The 20,623-nt window shown below is 45.2% G+C and overlaps 1 protein-coding gene and 1 non-coding gene across 5 annotated transcripts in view; both read right to left on the reverse strand.

Annotated features, from left to right (window-relative positions):
- The window catches only part of ANKRD6 (ankyrin repeat domain 6), a 206,669-nt gene that overhangs the window by 63,865 nt on the left and 122,181 nt on the right, over positions 1-20,623 (reverse strand). For all 4 annotated transcript variants that reach the window (XM_057528063.1, XM_057528064.1, XM_057528066.1 and 1 more), the window contains exon 2: positions 12,736-12,999. In XM_057528063.1, the coding sequence (XP_057384046.1) occupies positions 12,736-12,855 (120 nt within the window). In that variant the 5' untranslated portion in view covers positions 12,856-12,999. The remainder of the gene's footprint in view (positions 1-12,735; positions 13,000-20,623) is intronic.
- Positions 6,174-6,246, reverse strand: TRNAG-UCC (transfer RNA glycine (anticodon UCC)). The gene has a single exon. It is a non-coding gene; the product is annotated as a tRNA-Gly (tRNA).

Genomic DNA, 20,623 nt, shown 5'->3' on the forward strand with positions numbered 1-20,623 from the left:
AATATGAAAGCTCCACAGGAGCCACAAACAACCTATAAATGTGTCGGGGCCCAGGTTAGGCCACCCAAAATAGGCCTCAGTAGCACACTGATTATTTTGAATTAAAGTTACTTGAGGAATAGCCAGTGAGAAAAAATACTTTAAAAAAGCACTCTGACCGCCCCACCTCTTTCCCCCTGAAAGCAGGAAATAAATCTCCCATGTGAAGATATCCTCCCTATAAAACAGGGGCATAGAAAGCATCCTTACTACCAAAGCTAGAGAATTCAAGGCTAAGAAAGCTGTATAAGCAAACTTCTTCATGAATCTGCTTCCCCAAGCACAAGCCCCTTTGTTTTGTTAAATCTTCACAAATAATTGTTCCTTTGTCTAAAAATGATATATAAACAGACTGCTTTGGTCTCTTTGGGACAGGGGTGGGCAGGGATCCCATTTCTATGAGACCTCTGTGTGTATGAATTAAATTTTTTTCTCCTGTTGATTGGTCTTGTGTCAATTTAATTATTAGACCAACCAAAAGAACTTTGGGCGGGGGGTGAGGGGAAATTTCCCCCTCCCCAACAAATGACTAGAACAAAGTTATTAAACCCCCTTAAGTTTATTTCCTTATATTAACAATTACTATATTTAGAACCGCTATTTTTTAAAAAATCAAGGTATAATTTATATTCAATAAAATTCACCATTTTTAAGTATTCAGTTTGATGCGTTTGGATCAATGTATAGAATCATAGAAAACCACCAGTGCAAGCAAAACAGAGATTTTCATTTCCTCCCCCAAATTTCCATCTGCTTTCCCCCCCTCCCCCGGTTGTCCCTTTCCACCATCCCTGGTCCCTGGCAATCACTTATCTATTTTCTGTTCCTATAGTTTTGACTCTTCTAAAAAGTCATACAAAGGGAATCACATTGTGTGTGGCCTTTTGTGTCTGGCTTCAAATGCATAAGGCTTTGACAGTCATTCATGTTCTTTCCTCTATCGGTAGCTCAGTCCTTTCTGTTGCTGAATAGCATTCCCCAGTATGTTCATCAAGTCAGCAGCATGGATGAGGGGACGTTTACCTTAAGGAATTGGCTCTGGCCAATTGTGGAGGCTTGGCAAGTCCTAGCTGCAGGTAGACAGGCAGGCTGGAAGCAGAATTCTCTCTTCATTCAGTGCTGGGCACCGCTACACAGCTGTCATCTCGTTTAATCCTCACAGCAACCCCGCAAGGTGGGGATTAGCCTCATTTTTCAGATGAGGGCACTGACTGGCCTGTGTCCTCCCCTCAGGACTCCCTGCCTGGTACTCGGACCACGACTCCCAGACCATAAGATATGCTGGTTGTTGCATCATCAGGACCGCCTGGTAACAGCTGCCACATCCAGCGCTTCCCATGTGCCAAGTGCTGTTCTAAGTACCTTGCATAATTGATCCTGCTGGTGCTGAAACAACCTCATGAGGTAGCCAGTATCACTTAATCCTCATTTCAGAGGAGACGATATGAATGACAAAGGGAACAAGTGACTTCCCCAAGATCACAGAGCTAGTAAATACGCTGGCGTTTGAACCCAGGCGAGTCTGGCTCCTGGGTCCAGATTCATACCCTCTGCACTACACTTCCTTGGTCGGGAATTCCTGAAGTTGCTTGAAAACTCTGGGAATGGTGTGTATGTGGTGTTGGAGGTGGGGGGGGGGGAGAACGCCCTTTGGCCTAAGCCCCTGCCACAGGACGGCCTCTTTCTCTGTGCGCATGGATGGGGAGAAGGAGCTGGGGAGCAGTGGCTGGCGTGGTGCTGGAAGGAACGGGGACTGCGCAGGTGCCGTCCTAGCGTGGGCCTCACAGCCAGACAGGGCTGGTTCCCCCCGAGGTTACTGACCCCTTAACTGGGAAGTTACTCATCTGCTCCAGTTGCTTCCTGCTCAGCGCCTCCCTTTCCCCTTTGGTATCACACAGACAGGAGCACAGGCTCTTTGAGCGGTGAGATGCTAAATATACAGCACTGGGCCAGTGCTGGCACAGACACTCAACACACGTTTCTAAACTTGATTTCATGTTTCACAAATTACTCAAGTAATATATGCTTGTATTAATAAGAGGAACAATACAATGGAAAAATCTATAAAAGCAAAGCTAATCATCTTCGCTGCCAGGCAACTGGCGTCAGCAGTCTCTCGTGTTCCCCACGGTTCTCTGTGCTCACACAAATAGAGGCAGGTTGGCAGACAGAAGTGGATTTGCGCTTTAACCAAAATGCATCAGACTGTACCCATCACTTGCTACTTTCCTATTTGCCGTTTTCATTTATCAATGGATATAACTGGTCAATATAAATGTAACTCTTTTCCAAGTTCTTTGTTCATGAACATGTATGCAAATGTAACATTTTACATAAATTACATAAATTAGATACACATGACATTGCGTAAGTTTGCATATGGTCTTTAGCTCTTTTTTTTCCTTGCCTTCCTCCCTTCCTTCCCTTGCTCCATGTTTTATCCCCCCCATGTTGCCACCTGCTGAGTCTTCTGCCCATCCACTCAGCAGTGAACTCTGGGGGGCTCACCTTCTATGCCTTGAGGCCCTGCGGTCTGTACTTCTTAATCATCTAAATCCTATGTCATTACTCAGGGGTGGTGGTAGGTATCAAATAGAAATTTGATAAACATTAATTTTATGAATGAAACTGCATTTTTCTTAACTAAAGCTGCATCAAATAACCTCTGTCTGGTTACTTTCAGAGAAAACGAAAGCTGTGGTGAAACATCCCAAGGACCAGCTTCCTAAAAGTTCTATAAAAAGATAGTGGAGCAGGACTTCCCTGGTGGCACAGTGGTTAAGAATCCACCTGTCAGTGCAGGGGACACGGGTTAGAGCCCTGGTCCAGGAAGATCCCACATGCCGTGGAGCAACTAAGCCCTTGCGCCACAACTACTGAGCCTGTGCTCTAGAGCCCACGAGCTGCTAACTACTGAGCTTGTGTTCTGCAACTACTGAAGCCCGTGCACCTAGAGCCCGTGCTCCGCAATAAGAGAAGCCACCGCTCGATGCAACTAGAGAAAGCCCGTGTGCAGCAACGAAGACCCAGCACAGCCAAAAAAACAAACAAATAAATAAATTTACTAAAAAAAAAGTTGCTAAAAAAAAAAAAGAACGAAATAATGCCATTAGCAGCAACACGGGTGGACCTAGAGATTCTCATACTGAGTGGAGTAAGTCAGACAGAGAAAAACAAATATATGATATCGCTTATATGTGGAATCTAAAAAAAGAGTACAAATGAACTCAGCTACAAAACAGAAATAGAGTTACAGATGTAGAAAACAAACTTATGGTTACCAGGGGGTAAGGGGGGGAGGGATAAATTGGGAGATTGGAATTGACATGTACACACTACTATATATGAAAGAGATAACTAATAAGGACCTACTGAATAGCACAGGGAACTCTACTCAATACTCTGTAATGACCTATAGGGGAAAAGAATCTAAAAAAGAGTGGATATATGTATATGTATAACTGATTCACTTTGCTCTACAGCAGAAACTTACACAACATTGTAAATCAACTATACTCCAATAAAATTTTTGTTAAAAAATGAATTTAAAATGTTTAAGTGTAGTTTCTACATGTATTCCCAGCTCCCAAGCCCACTGCCTCTGACGACTTGTCCTATGCATGGCAACTCCACTCGTGCTTGGTGGATAAGGTATCATACCCACACACTGTTAGCTACTAGGTAAAATCCCCATGAGGACAGAAGAGGCTGCCCTTATCTGAGGCCCCTGGTGTAACAGAGATGACATCAGCATGGGAGCCAGGAGATCACGGTTCTGGTGCCACCTCTGGCATGCCCTAGCTTGTATGTCACTTCCCTTTTGGGGCCTCCATTTCCTTACAAGTCCAAAAGAAAAAGCTCATGGAGTTCTGGGGATGAGCAGCACATATACGAAAATAACTTGCAAAGTATAAAATGTTACACACATGTACAATACAACTATTGGGAAAGTGCTTTATTAAAGTACCTGGGCACATGAGTTACTAGTCAGCAAAACATTTGCAGATTATATCTCCTATGTGTAAGATGCCAGGGAAGATGCTCTAGTAACAAGCAGCCCACAGGATGTTCCCAACCCAAAGTCATAAACACACAGGGAAAACATGGTGTTTAAGAGCAAAAACTCTGGAGCCAGATGGCCAGGGTTCAAATCCCAGTCCTGAAACTATCTGAAACTTTGGGAAGGTTTCCTCACCTCTCCTTGCCTCAGTTTCCTCATCTGTATAATGAGAACAGAGTTGTGGTGAGGTTTAGAGGACTTAATCATTGTAGACTCTTACAAGAGTAGCTGACACCTAGTAAGCACTGAGTGTAAGCAACTTACACTAAACAACATTATTCCCCTCACCGGACACACATGGGGCCTAAGGAGTGAGTACTGTGCTAGGCACTGGAGGGGTTAAAAAAACAGACCCAATATTTTGTGCCCACTTAGATTTTATAACTGCAGCCACATGTGTTATCACATTTAGGCCCTATGGAAATCCTCTAAGTTTCGGGAGGAAAATGAGACCTACAAAGTGAAGAAATTTGCCTACATCTGTGCTTCTCAGCGAGGTGCAATTTTGCCCCCCTCCCAGGGGGTATTTGGCAAGGTCTGGAGACATTTTTGATCGTCACAACTAGGGAGAAGGGAGTACCATGCATCTAATGAACAGAGGCCAGAGATGCTGCAAGGCAGTCTACAATGCACAGGACAACCTCCCACAACAAAGAATTATCTGGCCCAAAACATCAATAGTGCAGAAGCTGAGAAGCTCTGGCCTACATTAACAAGCAGTTAATAAGCAGTAGAGCAGGCGCCTGTATCAAGGTCTTTGGATTCCAAATCCAGAGCTTTCCTTCTGTGTCAAACACAGAGAAACACAAAAGAGAAACTGGCCCAGGTCAGAGTGATAGTCTGCTGGGGAGTTCTGAGCACCCACAGAGCGGTATGCAATTACGAGGGACACAGAGCCAAAGCACAGCAAGTGCTGCACCAGTGCAGAGGAAGTGAGTTCCACGCAGAGCACCTGCACAGAACCATTCTCGGTGGACTTCCTGGTGGGGGAGGCTCATGAGCTGGGTTCTGAGTGGGCAGGCCTTCGGGGGGCACAGTGGATACAAAAGGCCTTTGAGGAGGCAGCTGCAAGTTAGAATCTATGAGCTGATTTTCCCGACAGCAACACTGTAAGCTCAAAAACAATAAAACATTGCCTTCAAAGTTCTAGGTTTCATACCAAATTGTCAATTAAATGAGAGGGTAGAATAAAGATTTTGTTTTCAGATATGCAGACTCTCAAAACATTTGTCTCCCATGATCCCTCTCTTAGGAAACTGCCAGAGGATATGCACCACCAAAATGAGGGTGACATGGGTTTTGGCAAACAGGGGGTCTAACACAGGGGAGAGGTGAAAGGAATTCTCAGGATGACTCCATGCATCAGAACTAGAGAGTAGCCCAGATCAAACTGGAACAGAAGGATGGATGACTCCAGAAGGGATATCTCCAGGAAAAGAATAAAACTGGTAAATACATGATAGGCTTAACCATGGAAATTACACTAAGAACTGGTTTGGTTTTGTTTTTTCCCGGCCGCGCTGCACGGCTTGCAGGATCTCAGTTCCCTGACCAGGGACTGAACCTGGACCATGGCAGTGAAAGCCCGGAATCCTAACCACTAGGCCACCAGGGAACTCCCCCTAAGAACTGTTTTACAGAGTTGAAAGGTAGAGGAAACATCTAACTATAAGTTTGAATAAAACTAAACAAATTTAAAAATCAAGGCAATGATCAAGTTCAGGAAAAGCAGCAAGTTATACAAACAATGGAAATATAATGATAGCACAATTATTGGCTCACCAGTGAAGAGCATTTATATAATCACAGTAATTATGGATCTGCTCCAAAATTGTGATATAACTAGATAGGGAGAAATGTGGGAGAGAAAGGGGCAATAGATTGTGTCTAAAATTGATTAGTCTCTCCTGTGCGCTCATTCTCAGGAAGGCATTCGAGCTGTGCTATTCAATATGGTAGCCAATAAATGACATATGGTAGATTATTGATAAGATAACAAAATAAGTTTTTTTTTGTTTGGTTTTTTTTTGTTTTCTTTTGTTTTTGCCACACCATGTGGCATGTGGGATCTTAGTTCCCTGAGCAGGGATCGAACCTGCACCCCCTGCATTGGAAGTGCATTGTCTTAACCACTGGACCACCAGGGAAGTCCCCAAAATAAGTTTTATAAGATTTTTTCATAAAGAAGATATTTTATTATGTTTGGTTTGACAGTATACTATATAAAAAAATCCAAGGTATCTATGAAATTTTTTTTAACATCTTTACTGGAGTATAACTGCTTTACAATGGTGTGTTAGTTTCTGCTTTATAACAAAGTGAATCAGCTATACATATACATATATCCCCATATCCCCTCCCTCTTGCGTCTCCCTCCCACCCTCCCTATACCACTCCTCTAGGTGGTCACAAAGCACTGAGGTGATCTCCCTGTGCTATGCGGCTGCTTCCCACTAGCTATCTATTTTACATTTGGTAGTGTATATATGTCCATGCCATTCTCTCACTTTGTCCCAACTTACCCTTCTCCATCCCCGTGTCCCCAAGTCCATTCTCTACATCTGCATCTTTATTCCTGTCCTGCCCCTAGGTTCTTTAGAACCATTTTTTTTTTTTTTTTTAGATTCCATATATATGTGTTAACATACGGTATTTGTTTTTCTCTTTCTGACTTACTTCACTCTGTATGACAGACTCTAGGTCCATCCACCTCACTACAAATAACTCAATTTCGTTTCTTTTTATGGCTGAGTAATATTCCATTGTATATATGTGCCACATCTTCTTTATCCATTCATCTGTCGATGGACACTTAGGTTGCTTCCATGACCTGGCTATTGTAAACAGTGCTGCAGTGAACATTGTGGTACATGACTCTTTTTTAATTATGGTTTTCTCCGGGTATATGCCCAGTAGTGGGATTGCTGGGTCGTATGGTAGTTCTGTTTTTAGTTTTTTAAGGAACCTCCATACTGTTCTCCATAGTGGCTGTATCAATTTACATTCCCACCAACAGAGCAAGAGGGTTCCCTTTTCTCCACACCCTCTCCAGCATTTATTGTTTGTAGATTTTTTGATGATGGCCATTCTGACCGGTGTGAGGAGATACCTCATTGTAGTTTCGATTTGCATTTCTCTAATGATTAGTGATGTTGAGCATCCTTTCATGTGTTTGGTGGCAATCTGTACATCTTCTTTGGAGAAATGTCTATTTAGGTCTTCTGCCCATTTTTGGGTTCAGTTGTTTGTTTGTTTGATATTGAGCTGCATGAGCTGCTTGTAAATTGAAATTATTAACCAATTAAAAAATGTAATAAATTTGAAAGTTCACATGATGCAAGTGAATATTAAATACCTAAAATTAAGCTTGGTATTATGTTTATAAATGTGTTTTAATATAATTAAACAAATTAAATGTAACTTCAACTTGTGGAGCCTTAAAAAAAACCAAACAATATGGCAGTCCAGCCACACATGGCATTTAAACTTAATTAATTAAAATTAAATTTAAAATTCAGTTCCTCAGTCATCCTAGCCACATTTCAAGTACAGCCAACCCTTGAACAACATGAGGGTTAATGGTGCCAACCCTCCACGCTGTCAAAAATCTGAGTATAACTGATATTCATATTCCCAGGTCCTCCATACCCATGGTTCCTCAGTATCTGCGGCTGCAAATCCGCAGATTCAACAAACCACCGACCACATGGTACTACAGTATTCACTACTGAAAAAAATCTACGTATAAGTGGACCCGCGCAGTTCAAACTCTTATGGTTCAACTGTACTCAACAGCCATGTGTTGCTACTCTGTTTAGACAGCACAGATATTGAACATTTCACCATCACAGAAAGTTCTCTCAGACAGCACTGTACTAGAGGGTGTACCACAACAAAACAAAGAAGGAGAAAGACACTGGGGCCCAGAAAATACGAAGTCAACATATATAAAAGCGGCAAGGGGAATCCCTAGGGTAAGAGTAAAGGCAGATCCTCAAGGACAGCCGCCAGAGGCTGAGAGCCTCCAGCGCAGACTGAAGCAGGGGAAGGGGCTCCAGGGGACAGCTCTTCAAGGAGAATCAATGGAGAGACTACCGAACATTCTGCACATCCAGAGATTACACAGCTGGGGACGACTAGTGACAGTAAGAGAAAAAACTAAAGAAACAAATATAAGACGATGATTAACATCAGGGTAAACAAATTATTGCAAAAAAGTTAATGTTATGATAGTACATACCACAGGGCTCAGCTATAACTGGCATAAATTGGTTAAAATATGTAAAAATGAAATGCTGAGGTCATTGTTATGAAAGTATGTGTGAGAGGGCAGGAGAGGGAAAGAAAGCTAAATCTTAAATCATTGGTTTTCATATTGTTAAACAGATAATACCAAAAATAGAAAAAATCAAGATTTAGCAGTATCAGGATATCTTTATGGATGTAAGCACTAAAAGAATCTACCAAAAGAGTTGAAAGTAGTTGCCTACGGAGAATCAAAAATGGAAGGCAAACAAAGCAAAAATAGTTGATGCTTTAACTTATGGGTATGTGCAACATAAAAATTAAAGTAATACCTAAATTGTTTTTAAATTAAAAATTAAACTGATTAATCAAATTAGTAGTATTTGCATATTCATTAGAAATATGAAAATAAATGCCAGGAAATTAAAAAATCTGAAAAATTTAAAAGTTTTTCTTCAGGGGAGCAGATTGGAGTTTTTGTTAAAAGCCTTCTTTTTTTTTTTTTTTAAATAAATTTATCTATTTATTTATTTATTTTTATTTTTGGCTGTGTTGGGTCTTCGTTGCTGTGTGCGGGCTTTCTCTAGTTGTGGTGAGCGGGGGCTACTCTTCGTTGCGGTGCGTGGGCTTCTCATTGCGGTGGCTTCTCTTGTTGCAGAGCACGGGCTCTAGGCACGCGGGCTTCAGTAGTTGTGGCACATGGGCTCAGTAGTTGTGGCTTGCGGGCTCTAGAGCGCAGGCTCAGTAGTTGTGGCACATGGGCTTAGTTGCTCCACGGCATGTGGGATTTTCCCAGACCAGGGCTCGAACCCGTGTCCCCTGCATTGGCAGGCAGATTCTTAAACACTGCACCACCAGGGAAGCCCTAAAAGCCTTCTTAACAGTATCTGAACTTACACTTTTAAAGCTTCTATGTGCATGCTTTACTTTGACAATTATTAAAAAGCAAGTGATGTAAAAAAAAAAAAGACAGTAACAAGCATTGGTGAGGACATAGAGAAACTGGACGCTTTATACATTGCTGTTGGGAATGTAAAATGGTAGATACTCTGGAATATAGCTTGGCAGTTCCTTAAAATGTTAAACATAGATTTACCATGTGACCCAGCAATTCCACTCCAAGGTGTCTACCCAAGAGAAATGAGAACATATGTCCACACAAAAACTGTGCAAACATGTTCACAGCAGCATTATTCATAATAGTTCTAAACCAGAAACAACCCAAAATGTCCATCAACTGATGACTGGATAAACAAAATGTGGTGTATGTATATAGTGGGATAATATTCTGCAATAAAAGAAAATGCATGCTACAACACAGATGAACCTTGAAAACAGTAGGCTAAATGAAAATACCCAGACACAAAAGACCACATAATGTATGATTCCATTTATATAAAATGTCCATAAAAGGGAAATTTGTAGAAACAGAAAGTAGATCAATGGTTGCCAGGAGCTAGGGATGGGAATGGGAATGAGAGCTAAGAAGTATGGAGTTTCTTACTGGGATTCTAAAATTAGAAATGTGCTAAAACTAGATGTGCTAGAACATGGTGTTGGTTGCACAACTCTGTAAATACATTAAAAATTATCAAATTTCAGGGACTTCCCTGGTGTTTCAGTGGTTAAGACTCCACGCTCCCAATGCAGGGGGCCTGGGTTCGATCCCTGGTCGGGGAACTAGATGTCGCACGCCGCAACTAAGACCTGGCGGAGCCAAATAAATAAATAAATAAATACTTTAAAAAAAATTATCAAATTTCACACTTAAAATGGGTAAACTTTTTTGTCATGTAAGTTATACCTCAATAAAGCTGTTTTTTAAAAAGCAAATGATACTGTTTAAAAAAGAGAACTTGCAGACTATGAGCTAAGTGCTTTAATAAGTTATTATTATAACAATTCTGAAAGGTTGGTATTATTATCCCCATTTTACAGATAAGGCAACTGAGGCTCAAAGAAGTTAAGCAACTTGCACAATTAGCAAACATAGCAAAGTTAAAATGTGTGCACATGTGCCCTAACTACAGAGTTCCTGTACTTTCTCCCATGTGTGACTGTCTGGGTCCTGAAGAGCTGTGGGTAGATCATGCCGAGGCCTGAGTCAAGGTTCCCTTCACCCTGGATTCCATACAACCTAGTCACCACCTAGGTCAGAGTGCTGTTAGGCTAATGGGTGAACTTTGAGTAGCCAAAGACTTTCAGTCTCTCTAGAGACCAGCATTGTGATACTGTGACTTATAATAAGAAATATAGGGCTTTCCTGGTGGCGCAGTGGTTAAGAATCCGCCTGCCAATACAGGAGACACGGGGTCGAGCTCTGGTCCAGGAAGATCCCGCATGCCGTGGAGCAACTAAGCCCGTGCGCCACAATTACTGAGCCTGCGCTCTAGAGCCCACGTGCCACAACTACTGAAACCCGTGTGCCTAGAGCCCGTGCTCTGCAATAAGAGAAGCCACCGCAATGAGAAGCCAGTGCACCACAATGAAGAGTAGCCCCTGCTCGCCACAACTAGAGAAAGCCCGCGGGCTGCAACCAAGACCCAACGCGGCCAAAAATAAAATAAATGAAAAATAAATTAATTTTAAAAAAAAGAAATACAGATTTGCTCTTAATCTCCGTTCCTGGCTCACAGCTCCTTACAGCTGCTTGGAATTTCCTGAGTGACAACAGCAATGGGAGCATCTTTTGTTATAATAGTTGGTCTTCTGTCATCAGTTCCTGAAATAGCTCCAGAGCCATAAAGGTGAAAGGAGTGTGTTATTCATCATAAACTCCTTTCAACCACACCTGAGGTTATATTAATACGATAACTTATGGAAAGCCCTAAGGATGGAGGGCTGGTTGCCAGGGGAACCAACAGTGATTACAGGTTGGAACTTTCAGTCACACTTCCCTGACCTCCAGGGAGGGGAGAGAGGCTGGAGGTTGAATCAATCACCAATGGCCAATGATTTAGTTAATAGTGTCTATGTAATGAAGCCTCCATAAAAACCCAGAGGACAGGGTTCAGGGAACTTCTGGGTTGGTGAACACACAGAGGTGCTGGGAGGGTGGTGCGCTCAGAGGCATGGAAGCTCAGCCTCCTCTCCCCATACCTTGCCCTCTGCACCTCTTCCATCTGCCTGTTCCTAAGTTATATCCTTTTATAATAAACTGGTAATCTGGTAAGTAAAATGTTTTCCTGAGTTCTGTGAGCTGCTTTAGCCAATTAATTCAACCCAAGGAGTGAGTTGTGGGAACCTCTGATTTATAGCCAGTCAGTCAGAAGCACAGGTGACAACCTGGACTTGTGACGGGTGTCTGAAGCAGTCTTATGGGACTGAGCCCTTAGCCTGTGAGATCTGATGCTATCTCCAGACAGATACTGCCAGAATTGAGTTAACTGCTTGGTGGTGCTGGAAAAAGCACACATCAGAAGCAGGAAATACAGAGACTGCACGTGACTAACTAAAAATGTGAGCTGGCCAATCTTTGCCATAGGAGGTCAGAGGTCAACAGACGTTACTATCTGAAAATGAAACTTCGCCTCTCTCCATGGCTCTCTCTGGGGTGGCCTGGAGTGGGGGGCTCTGGAGTCATAACTGGGTCCAAGTTGCAGTTTTGCCACTCAGCAGCTGGGGGCCCCTTGAGCAAATTACTTCAATCTTTCTGTGCCTCAGTTTCCTCATCTCTAAAGTGAGGATGAAAAGAGAACCTCTTCTAGAGGCCTATAAAGAGCTTAGAGCAATACTTAGTGTTTGCCATCAGCATTACTTCGTCTATGTATTTGCACTTGTCACGTAACTGGGCAGAGCCTGCCTTACCTTAGTTTTGCTATAAAACTGCCCTTGGGCCTGTGCATTCTCTCGTCTACCATGGTGTCATCTGTTGGTGAGGGGTCAGCAATGCCCTCCAAAGCTTGCCACACATTCTCACTGACCCACGTGAAATCAGCCTAAAGTGGTCATGGGGAGGCATCTGGTCCAAGCTCATCGCTGTCCAGATGGGAGCAGTGAGGTCTGCATGGCGGCCGGGCGGCCCCATCCACAGGCCTCCCACGGGAGCCTAACGTGATTCTCGCACACTCTACCCAGTAAGTTTTTGTGCCCCAACTTCTCCAGAGAGATCTCTTGTCCATCTGGCTAAAGAAGTAGGTGAGAAAAATCCACACTGCGATTTTAAAGAGGGTCAAATGCTAATTACGAATGACTCCATTTGAAAGATAGCAACGAAAGCATTTTTAATCCTTCTTCTTTCTCCCCAAACCTCCAGCACTGGAAAAAAAAAAACCACAAAAGAAAACCAACCAGTTCTTTGAAAACTGAACCAAACACAACAGTTTTACGGACAATGCTTAAGAGGTAGGCTGTTCCCCAGGGAATGGCTGAAGTGTTTATTCTCTTGTTACCTTGGTAACCGCTACCTTGGCACCCTTGTTGATGAGCTGAACCACATTCTCCGCCTGGCCTTTGTATGCAGCTATGAGCAGGCGTTCTGAAAGCGCGGCGACCACATCCTGCTGGCTCATGAATTAGGAGAGAAAGACGTTTTCCGGGAAGTGGTAGACAAGTTCCTTTGGCTAAACGCGATGCCACGGGCCCAGGCAGGCACCCTCGGGTAAAGACGTTCCGATCATTGGAAGGTGCCTTCATCACTATGCCATCTTGGGGACCTAGGGGTTACAGAACAAAGCTGCCATCAGCACCACTCAGCACCCAGGACAGGCCACACCTCTCCTCCCTGGTTTTAGGGCATCTGCTGATTGCTCACTGCAGGGGAGGGGAGCTGGGGGAGACAGGATAGGCGGGAAGCACCCTCTGCAGAGCAAACCCTGAACTTGCACGTGGAAGGCGGAGAGTATACGAACCACCCCGCTCCCATCCCCACCCCCACAGACTCCAGACCACGGCGAGGTCTGCTCTGCATCTCCCACCCAAGTAGCAGCGGCCTGACACAACCCCCTGAATGTAGCCTGGTTTCCAGGCCCACCTTCGGCAGGAAACTACACTGTGTAGGACCACAGAGGGCCCTCTGGACCGCGTTTTGTGGGCCCACCACGGCTAACATGCCTACTCCCCTGCCCGGTTAGGTGCCTGTGGACCACACCCCACAGAGACCCTGAGGAGGGGACCACATCCATGGGGCTTTCTCCCAGCATTTCTCTTCCTTCATCCTTTTCCCATTGTAAATGGTGCAGGTTCCAGAATTCTGCAACAGATGGAGAGCTGGGAGCAGGCCCGGACCATCTCCTAGCCAATAACTGCTGGAACAACCCATCTTGGGAACAAAACTGATGCTACAAACAGTTACTCTAGGCATGGGCTTAACAAGAGGGAAGTAAGTGGGCAATTCAAACCGGCGACAGGATGCTAAGCCCCGGCTCGGAGCAGTGGTCTGGGGGTAGTAACTAGCAGTAAACTCAAGCCCTCTTTCCACCAAATGGCCAAATGGATAGAATTTTAAAGACTGACTCTTCCCAGCAGCCCTGGACCACCATTAGAGCAAACCAAAGCCACTGGTATTATGCCAAAGGTGAAGGGTTTTGGGGGCCAAAGAAGGAAAGCTTAAGAACCTGACCTATTCCTATTAGGATAGCAAGGCAATGTGGGCCTCTTTTTGTTTTAAAATGTACGTACGGGCTTCCCTGGTGGTGCAGTGGTTGAGAATCTGCCTTCCAATGCAGGGGACACGGGTTCGAGCCCTGGTCTGGGAAGATCCCACATGCCACGGAGCAACTGGGCCCGTGAGCCGCAACTACTGAGCCTGTGCATCTGGAGCCTGTGCTCCGCAACAAGAGAGGCCGCTATAGTGAGAGGCCCGCGCACTGCGATGAAGAGTGGCCCACCTGCTCGCCGCAACTAGAGAAAGCCCTCGCACAGAAACGAAGACGCAACACAGCCAAAAATAGATAACTTAATTGTTTTTTAAAAATGTACTTACCAAAAATACCAATATATGCAGATGGAAAGAAAATGCTGTACCACAAGGAATCCCAGGCCCTACCACACATTCTAATTATGAAGGACCAGAAGATACAGACGTCCTTTACAGTGGTTTCCAGGCAAACCCCATGCTCCTTTCAATCTGTAAGGAGTAAGGCACTGGCTATGATGTGACTGAGAAAGGGCTGGTCGGTACCTGCTCTGACTCTGCATCACCGTGACATCCAGGTGGCTCGTGTCACCAGCAGCTCCGGGCAGCTGGGGTTAAACGTTCATGTATAAAACAGACAGAACAACAGGACTGTGGTAGGGACTAAGGATGGTATTTTATTAGGTGAAAGTATTGGCCAAATGTGAGTAGTGTAACTTCTGAAAGGTCATTCTTATCCCTGCTCAGCTTGCAAATGATCAGATTTTCTCACTGTCGTCCATCTGTTGCCCAAAATGTGGATAAAGAAGAGCAAGGAAAGGGACTTCCCTGGCGGTCCAGTGGTTAGGACTCCGCGCTTTCACTGTCGAGGGCATAGGTTCAATCCCTGGTCAGGGAACTAAGATCCCACAAGCCACGCAGCACGGCCAAAAAAAAAAAAAAGATAGCAAGGAAAGAGACACGAGGAACCCTCACAAACCCACCCTGCTCTGATCACCAGCCTCCTCAGAAGCGCAACAAACCTGGAGAAGGTACAAGCAGGGGACCCCTCCCGCAGCCACGGTCAGAGATCGCTGGGATGAGCCCCGAATCTTTGTTGAACGAATGCGCCAATGAAAGAATAAAGTTGAGACTCAAAACAGAGAGAAATGGAGCTGGAGGAGCCTTTGGAAATTCCCAGGGTCCCACTGAAAGACTGAAGTTTGGGCTTTATGTTTCCCAGAATGTTCCACTGTTTGCGAGTGGTTTGTTTTCGTAAACACAGGATACACCGTCTCTCTTTATTCAGGTAGTCTGCGGCACCTTCAAACCAATTACCCTGAGTTTCTGATCTGTCTGCCCCAATCCTGTGAAAGCACTCCAGGCCCAAATGGCAGGAAAACGCAGAAAATTAGCCCTGGCTTCCTAAATGCTCTCCCTCCCTCAGCCACATTCTTCTGCACTCACTCATTTGTTATTTGTTACTTCCCAAACCTTTCCTGCAACGGGCATTTGAGTGTCTCAAGTACAATGGCCCGGTTCATACAAACATTATCATCATGGCTAAAATTTCACGATTTCACTCCACAGCTTAACTCCTGGGGATAGAGATCTGCTTGCTGCAACCCCAGGGCAGCCCATCAGCCGAGGTCATGAGCTCCAGACCAGCAGTGCTGTCCGGCCTCCCCAGCAATGGAAGCACGGGTTCACCGGCCTGTCTACACTGACAGTCACTCCCCTCCCTCCCTCCCATCCCATGCCATAAATTCAGCCTCGGGGACACTGAGACAAAAGCCAAGGTGCACTGATTACCATGGTTGCCAGCTACTGAGATAGCCCATAATTACCTTTGGTAAACAGCCCTTTACAAGCCCAGCACACATTACTATTCCTTTTTTTTTTTTTTTTAAAGAGACAGAAACACTACATTTGTGAGAAAATGTTGGCCAAGCAGAAATGTCAGCGTTTTGGTTTTTCTTTTTTTAAAATTTCAATGGCAGCTACTTAAGAATAAAATGCTCCCCACCCCCAAGCCATCCCACCCCCTCCACTACAGCCAGTGCACAGCCCGCCCGAGGCAGAAAGCGGCCTGCAGGATAGGTCCCCCGTGAGATTCTGGATACCTCACCACCACCAGAGTTGCCCAGAAAACTGCCTGCAAAATCAGGAACAGAATCCCAGGTTTCCAGTTCCTAGTCTGCTGCTAGCACCATCGCTGTGTGCTTGGGTATCTCAAGTTCATGCTCAATTTAAATCCAGTAGCCTCACTAGTAGGACCTCCAGTATTCGCCTTCATTTTCATTTACACACGGCAGAGGGGGGCGGACGGAGGGATCAAAGTGGCTGAGTCTTCTTTTCTGCCTCCTTTCTTTCTTCCTTTTTTTTTTGGCCCTGGCTTGCAGCATGTGGGATCTTAGTTCCCCAACCCGGGATCAAACCAAAACTGAGATCAAACCCATGCCGCCTGCAATGGAAGCACGGAGTCTTAACCACTGGACCACCAGGGAAGTCCCTCTGCCTCCTTTCTGACTTCCACCTTGGGTTGGGGTGCAGGGCCCAGCTCACGTTCCTTTCCACCTCTCTCATGATCACTGCCCTAAATCTTTGTATCCTTACCTCCCACCTAGAACAATGATCCCCATCCTTTTGCAGTGAGGGGATACATGGCTTCTCATCTGATACCTCTGAACTGACAAATCAAACCAGGTGGAAGGAAGTGGGCTGGGGAGAGGAATAAAGAGGATGTTGGACCCCCAACAGTGAGTGGGGAGGGGAGAGGAATAGAGAGGGATGGTCACCAGTCTGCAATCAAGGAGTTAAACTTCACTGCCAACCTGTTGGGTACCCAGGCTGCAAGCAGCTCCGTTCCCTCATTAAATCTGAGCTTCCGCTTCCAAATAGATCACCTATCATTCAAGACACTTCCCCTTGCTGGCGGTGAGGAATTTCTGCCCCAAGTCTATCAATCACATCCCTCTTTGTCACTTTCACAGCATTTTTCACAGGAGAAAAACCTTAAAATGCAAACAAGCTGCCAGTTCTTTAAGCAGAAATGAAATAAACGCATGATCATAAATACGCAATGAGCATCATGAATCTAGAAAGGCATTTAGCTTCCTAAGAAAGATTTCCCTCCTTCCTCCCAGCCCACTGCCCCATTTTCATTGCTCTCCAATTCGCCAGTGCTTTTGTCTCTCATCACAAACGCCAGAGGACCAAACAACTGCTTGGTCTGTGATGCGATCGGTTTTCTTTTTATAGTGAAAGGTCTATGAGGTTTTCTTGAAGATTTACAACAAAGTCCCCTGGTACTGGTATCCCAAAGCCACTGCATTCAGTCTCCTAACAGGCAAAATATTCTAGAAGAAACCTGCAAACAAAAGTCCCAGCCAGGCATTACGCACAGCCCACCCAGAGACGGTCCACAGGCACCCAGGAACCAGTGGTTAGGGAGGACCACCAGTTACGATAACTCGTTTTGCTCCTGCTGGTCCAAACCCTGTGTTGAGAGATTGTACTCACATCCGGGGGTCTGTCCTCCCCGTTCTACATCGTGTTCTGTTGCTGGAAAACCGCGGTCAGTTCTTTCCTGGAGAGATCATTAGCTTCCTAGGGCTGTTACGCCCAAGGGTCTGCAGTGATTTACGTTACAGTGCTTGCTGCCTTTTCCCCTTGAGCTTCCTCTGCCAGTACTGGCCAGATCACATCTAAAAGCTTAGTAAGACATCCATTCAGCTTGCAATGTTTGGTGGCTTCCTAGTCTGCCTGGCACAGAAGTCTTGGGTCTTCAGACTTTGTTGGACTGCTCCCTCCTGCCAGCAGAGGACCTGTAACACTGCTCTGATCAGAGTCAGGGAATGATTCACAGATGGGCGGAGTGCTTTTCAATGATGCTCAGACGACAGAGAAACAAAGTTTGTATTCTTTCAGCAGTAATACGGGGAGACGAATGCACGTGTCGTAAGGGACGGAGGATGCAGGAAGGGTCAAAATCTGTAATGAACTGCCTTTGTGACAACAGTTATGGAAACGCCCGTTTTGTGGAAACAGCGGAGACCCAGACACTCCCCGCCCCCCTTGGGCAGAGAGTTCTAGCACAGTGACCGCAGCAGCAAGGAGACTAGGGCCTGGTTGAGAAGCCATTCCCCGTGTTTGTGAACCCATAGTTTTCCTCAAAAATCCTCCTCTGAACAGAGTCTCGGCAGGAAAGGGGGAAGGGAGGAAACAGGGAGCTTTTTCAAGTGCTGTCAATGGCCCTCCACATTGCAGGTGTGTCCTCCAGACCACTTGTTGAAGCAACAGAAAACCAACCTCCCAACTGGAGTAATCATAGAAAGGAAGACGGTTTTGGTTTTGACTTGAACCGATATTACTATTTTCCCCCTCATTTCTAAAGCAAGATTGTTGGTCCTGGAGAGGGGAAAAGAACACTGTTAACATGAACCCTCCAAGCGCCATCCCTGCCCAAAACCTTGCTTCCATTACCCTAAGGGTAGCAGCTCCTATGGGCAAGGGGCTGGGATTCTGCTTTGGCCAGTGTTCGCCTTACACCAAGGGCAGGAGAATAGCCAGGGACCGGGGCTGGTGCGCTGCAGAGAGAATGAATTCCCCTGGGGAGACAAAATGCCAGTAGAATGATAATCCTATTTTTAATGCACGACCCTCACACTAGTTTATCCAGAAGTGATCACTGCTGGGATACTGCAACCACCACTGGAGGACCAGTGAGGTTAGAACATAGATGAATGTGACCCGCTCCCTACTTTGAAGAAACTCATCATCTGGCCCTGATCAGCCTTGACCAGGGCCCAAAAGGCCAGATGCCAGATGAGAACTGTACACCAAATGCGACAGAAGTATAAAGCAAGGAGTGGTTAATTTTCTCAGAGCTTCTGAGACATTTCCTTCTTCTGAGAAAATGGACTCCCCAGATAGGGACCCTCAACACAATACTCTCCATGAGGATAGAACAACACTGGTTGCTCGCAGAGTCTGGTGTTCACAAGTGCTATCTGCAAAAGTCAGGGGCAGAGAGGCACCGCTTGAGCAAGCCCACCATGGCAAAGGAACATGTGTGCTTATTTCCTGAGGATGTCTCAAGTACAGTAACTATTCTCTTCTGAGTCTGACACTTCGAGGATCTTTGAAACAATCACCTCTGCAGGAGGCATGGAGAGGCTGTTGCAGTGAAAGTTGAGTGACATCTGGATACTATTCAGTAAACCTATGACATACCCTACCATCAGGAAAAGCTGCTAACAAATGTAAAAATAATATATCGGAGGTACAGGGACACATCATTGAATACAGATATGACTGACAGGAGGCTTGTGATGTAGAAACCTTCCCTTTTTACATGGGGCAATAATTACTTTTCGGTTGTCTGGCACTGCTAGATCACCAGAGCCTCCAAGTTGGGGGCCAGGCACTCACATCACATAGCAAATGACCTGAGATCCAGACCAAGAGTCATCCATTGCTGAGCCCTCTGCTGCCCCATCTCTCCCTAGACAAGATGAGGCTGAATTGTGTCCCCCAAAATTCATGTATTGAAGCCCTAACCCTTAGTGTGACTGTATTTAGAAACAGGGCCTTTAGGAGGTAATTAAGGTAAAACGAGGTTCTAAGGGTGGGGCCCTGATCTGATAGGGTTAGTGTCCTTATAAGGAGAGACACCAAAGAGCCCCCCTGCTCACTCTCTTCCCCAGCCCCCTCTTTTCACACCTGCACCCTCACCTCCGAGCCACGTTCACAGGAAAGGCCATGTGAGGACATAGCGAGAAAGTGGTCATCTGCAAGCCAAGAAGAGAATCCTTATCAGAAACCAAACTCTGCTGGACCTTGATCCGGGGCTTCCAGCCTTCAGAACTGTGAGAAAATAAATTCCTGCCATTGAAACCACCCAGTCTACGGTATCTTGTTATGGCAGCCCTGGTGACTAAGACCCGAGCTTCCCTCACAGTGTAATTTGCTGGCATGAGCTCAAGGTTGGTCTTCCTGGTTACACTGAACTCCTTGAGGGCAGGAACCCTATTTTGTTTATCTTGTATCTCCAGTGCCTGGCATAGTTCCCAGAACATACCTAGCCTTTAATGTCTGTTCAGTGGATGCTAGAAAATCTAATAATCAATTGCTTTTTCTAATCATTAATTGGTCTTCAGGAGTCTGTAGATCCCATAAGAAACAGAGAAGATACGAACCCAGTCAACTAGGCTTTTTCCTTTCCTCAAAGTTAAAGCAGGCTATGGCTGCAGAACCTTCAAGAGATAACAAATGGGGGATTTTTTCATTCTTCCCTTTCACTTCCTGCCCAAAATTGAGGACGATCCCAGCTCCTGGGATCAGAAGAATTACTGATCTCAAGTCCATCAGCACCCAAGCACTGGATAGCACCACAGTCGCCCCTGGAATTTTCCTTTCACTATCCTTAACTTCTGTTGGGTAAAACCACAAATGCTAAATATAAACCTAAACAAGCAATACCAAATGACAATAAAACCAATCCCCAGAGAGTAGCCCACCTGCCATGTATCCATATCTCATCTCCCACCCACTCCTTCAATCTGCTTTGATCTGGCTTCTTTCTGCCCCTAATTTTCCTACTAAACCGTTGCTGATGCTGTGGTTGTTGATTCTGTGGTGTATTAAGCATTTATTGAAGAGATGGGCACAAAGAACTATGGAAATTGGGTGAGAGAGCTTTCTTGCTTAGTGTGCTGGGGTGA

Source organism: Balaenoptera acutorostrata, chromosome 14, assembly GCF_949987535.1.
Source record: "Balaenoptera acutorostrata chromosome 14, mBalAcu1.1, whole genome shotgun sequence".
NCBI lineage: Eukaryota > Metazoa > Chordata > Mammalia > Artiodactyla > Balaenopteridae > Balaenoptera > Balaenoptera acutorostrata.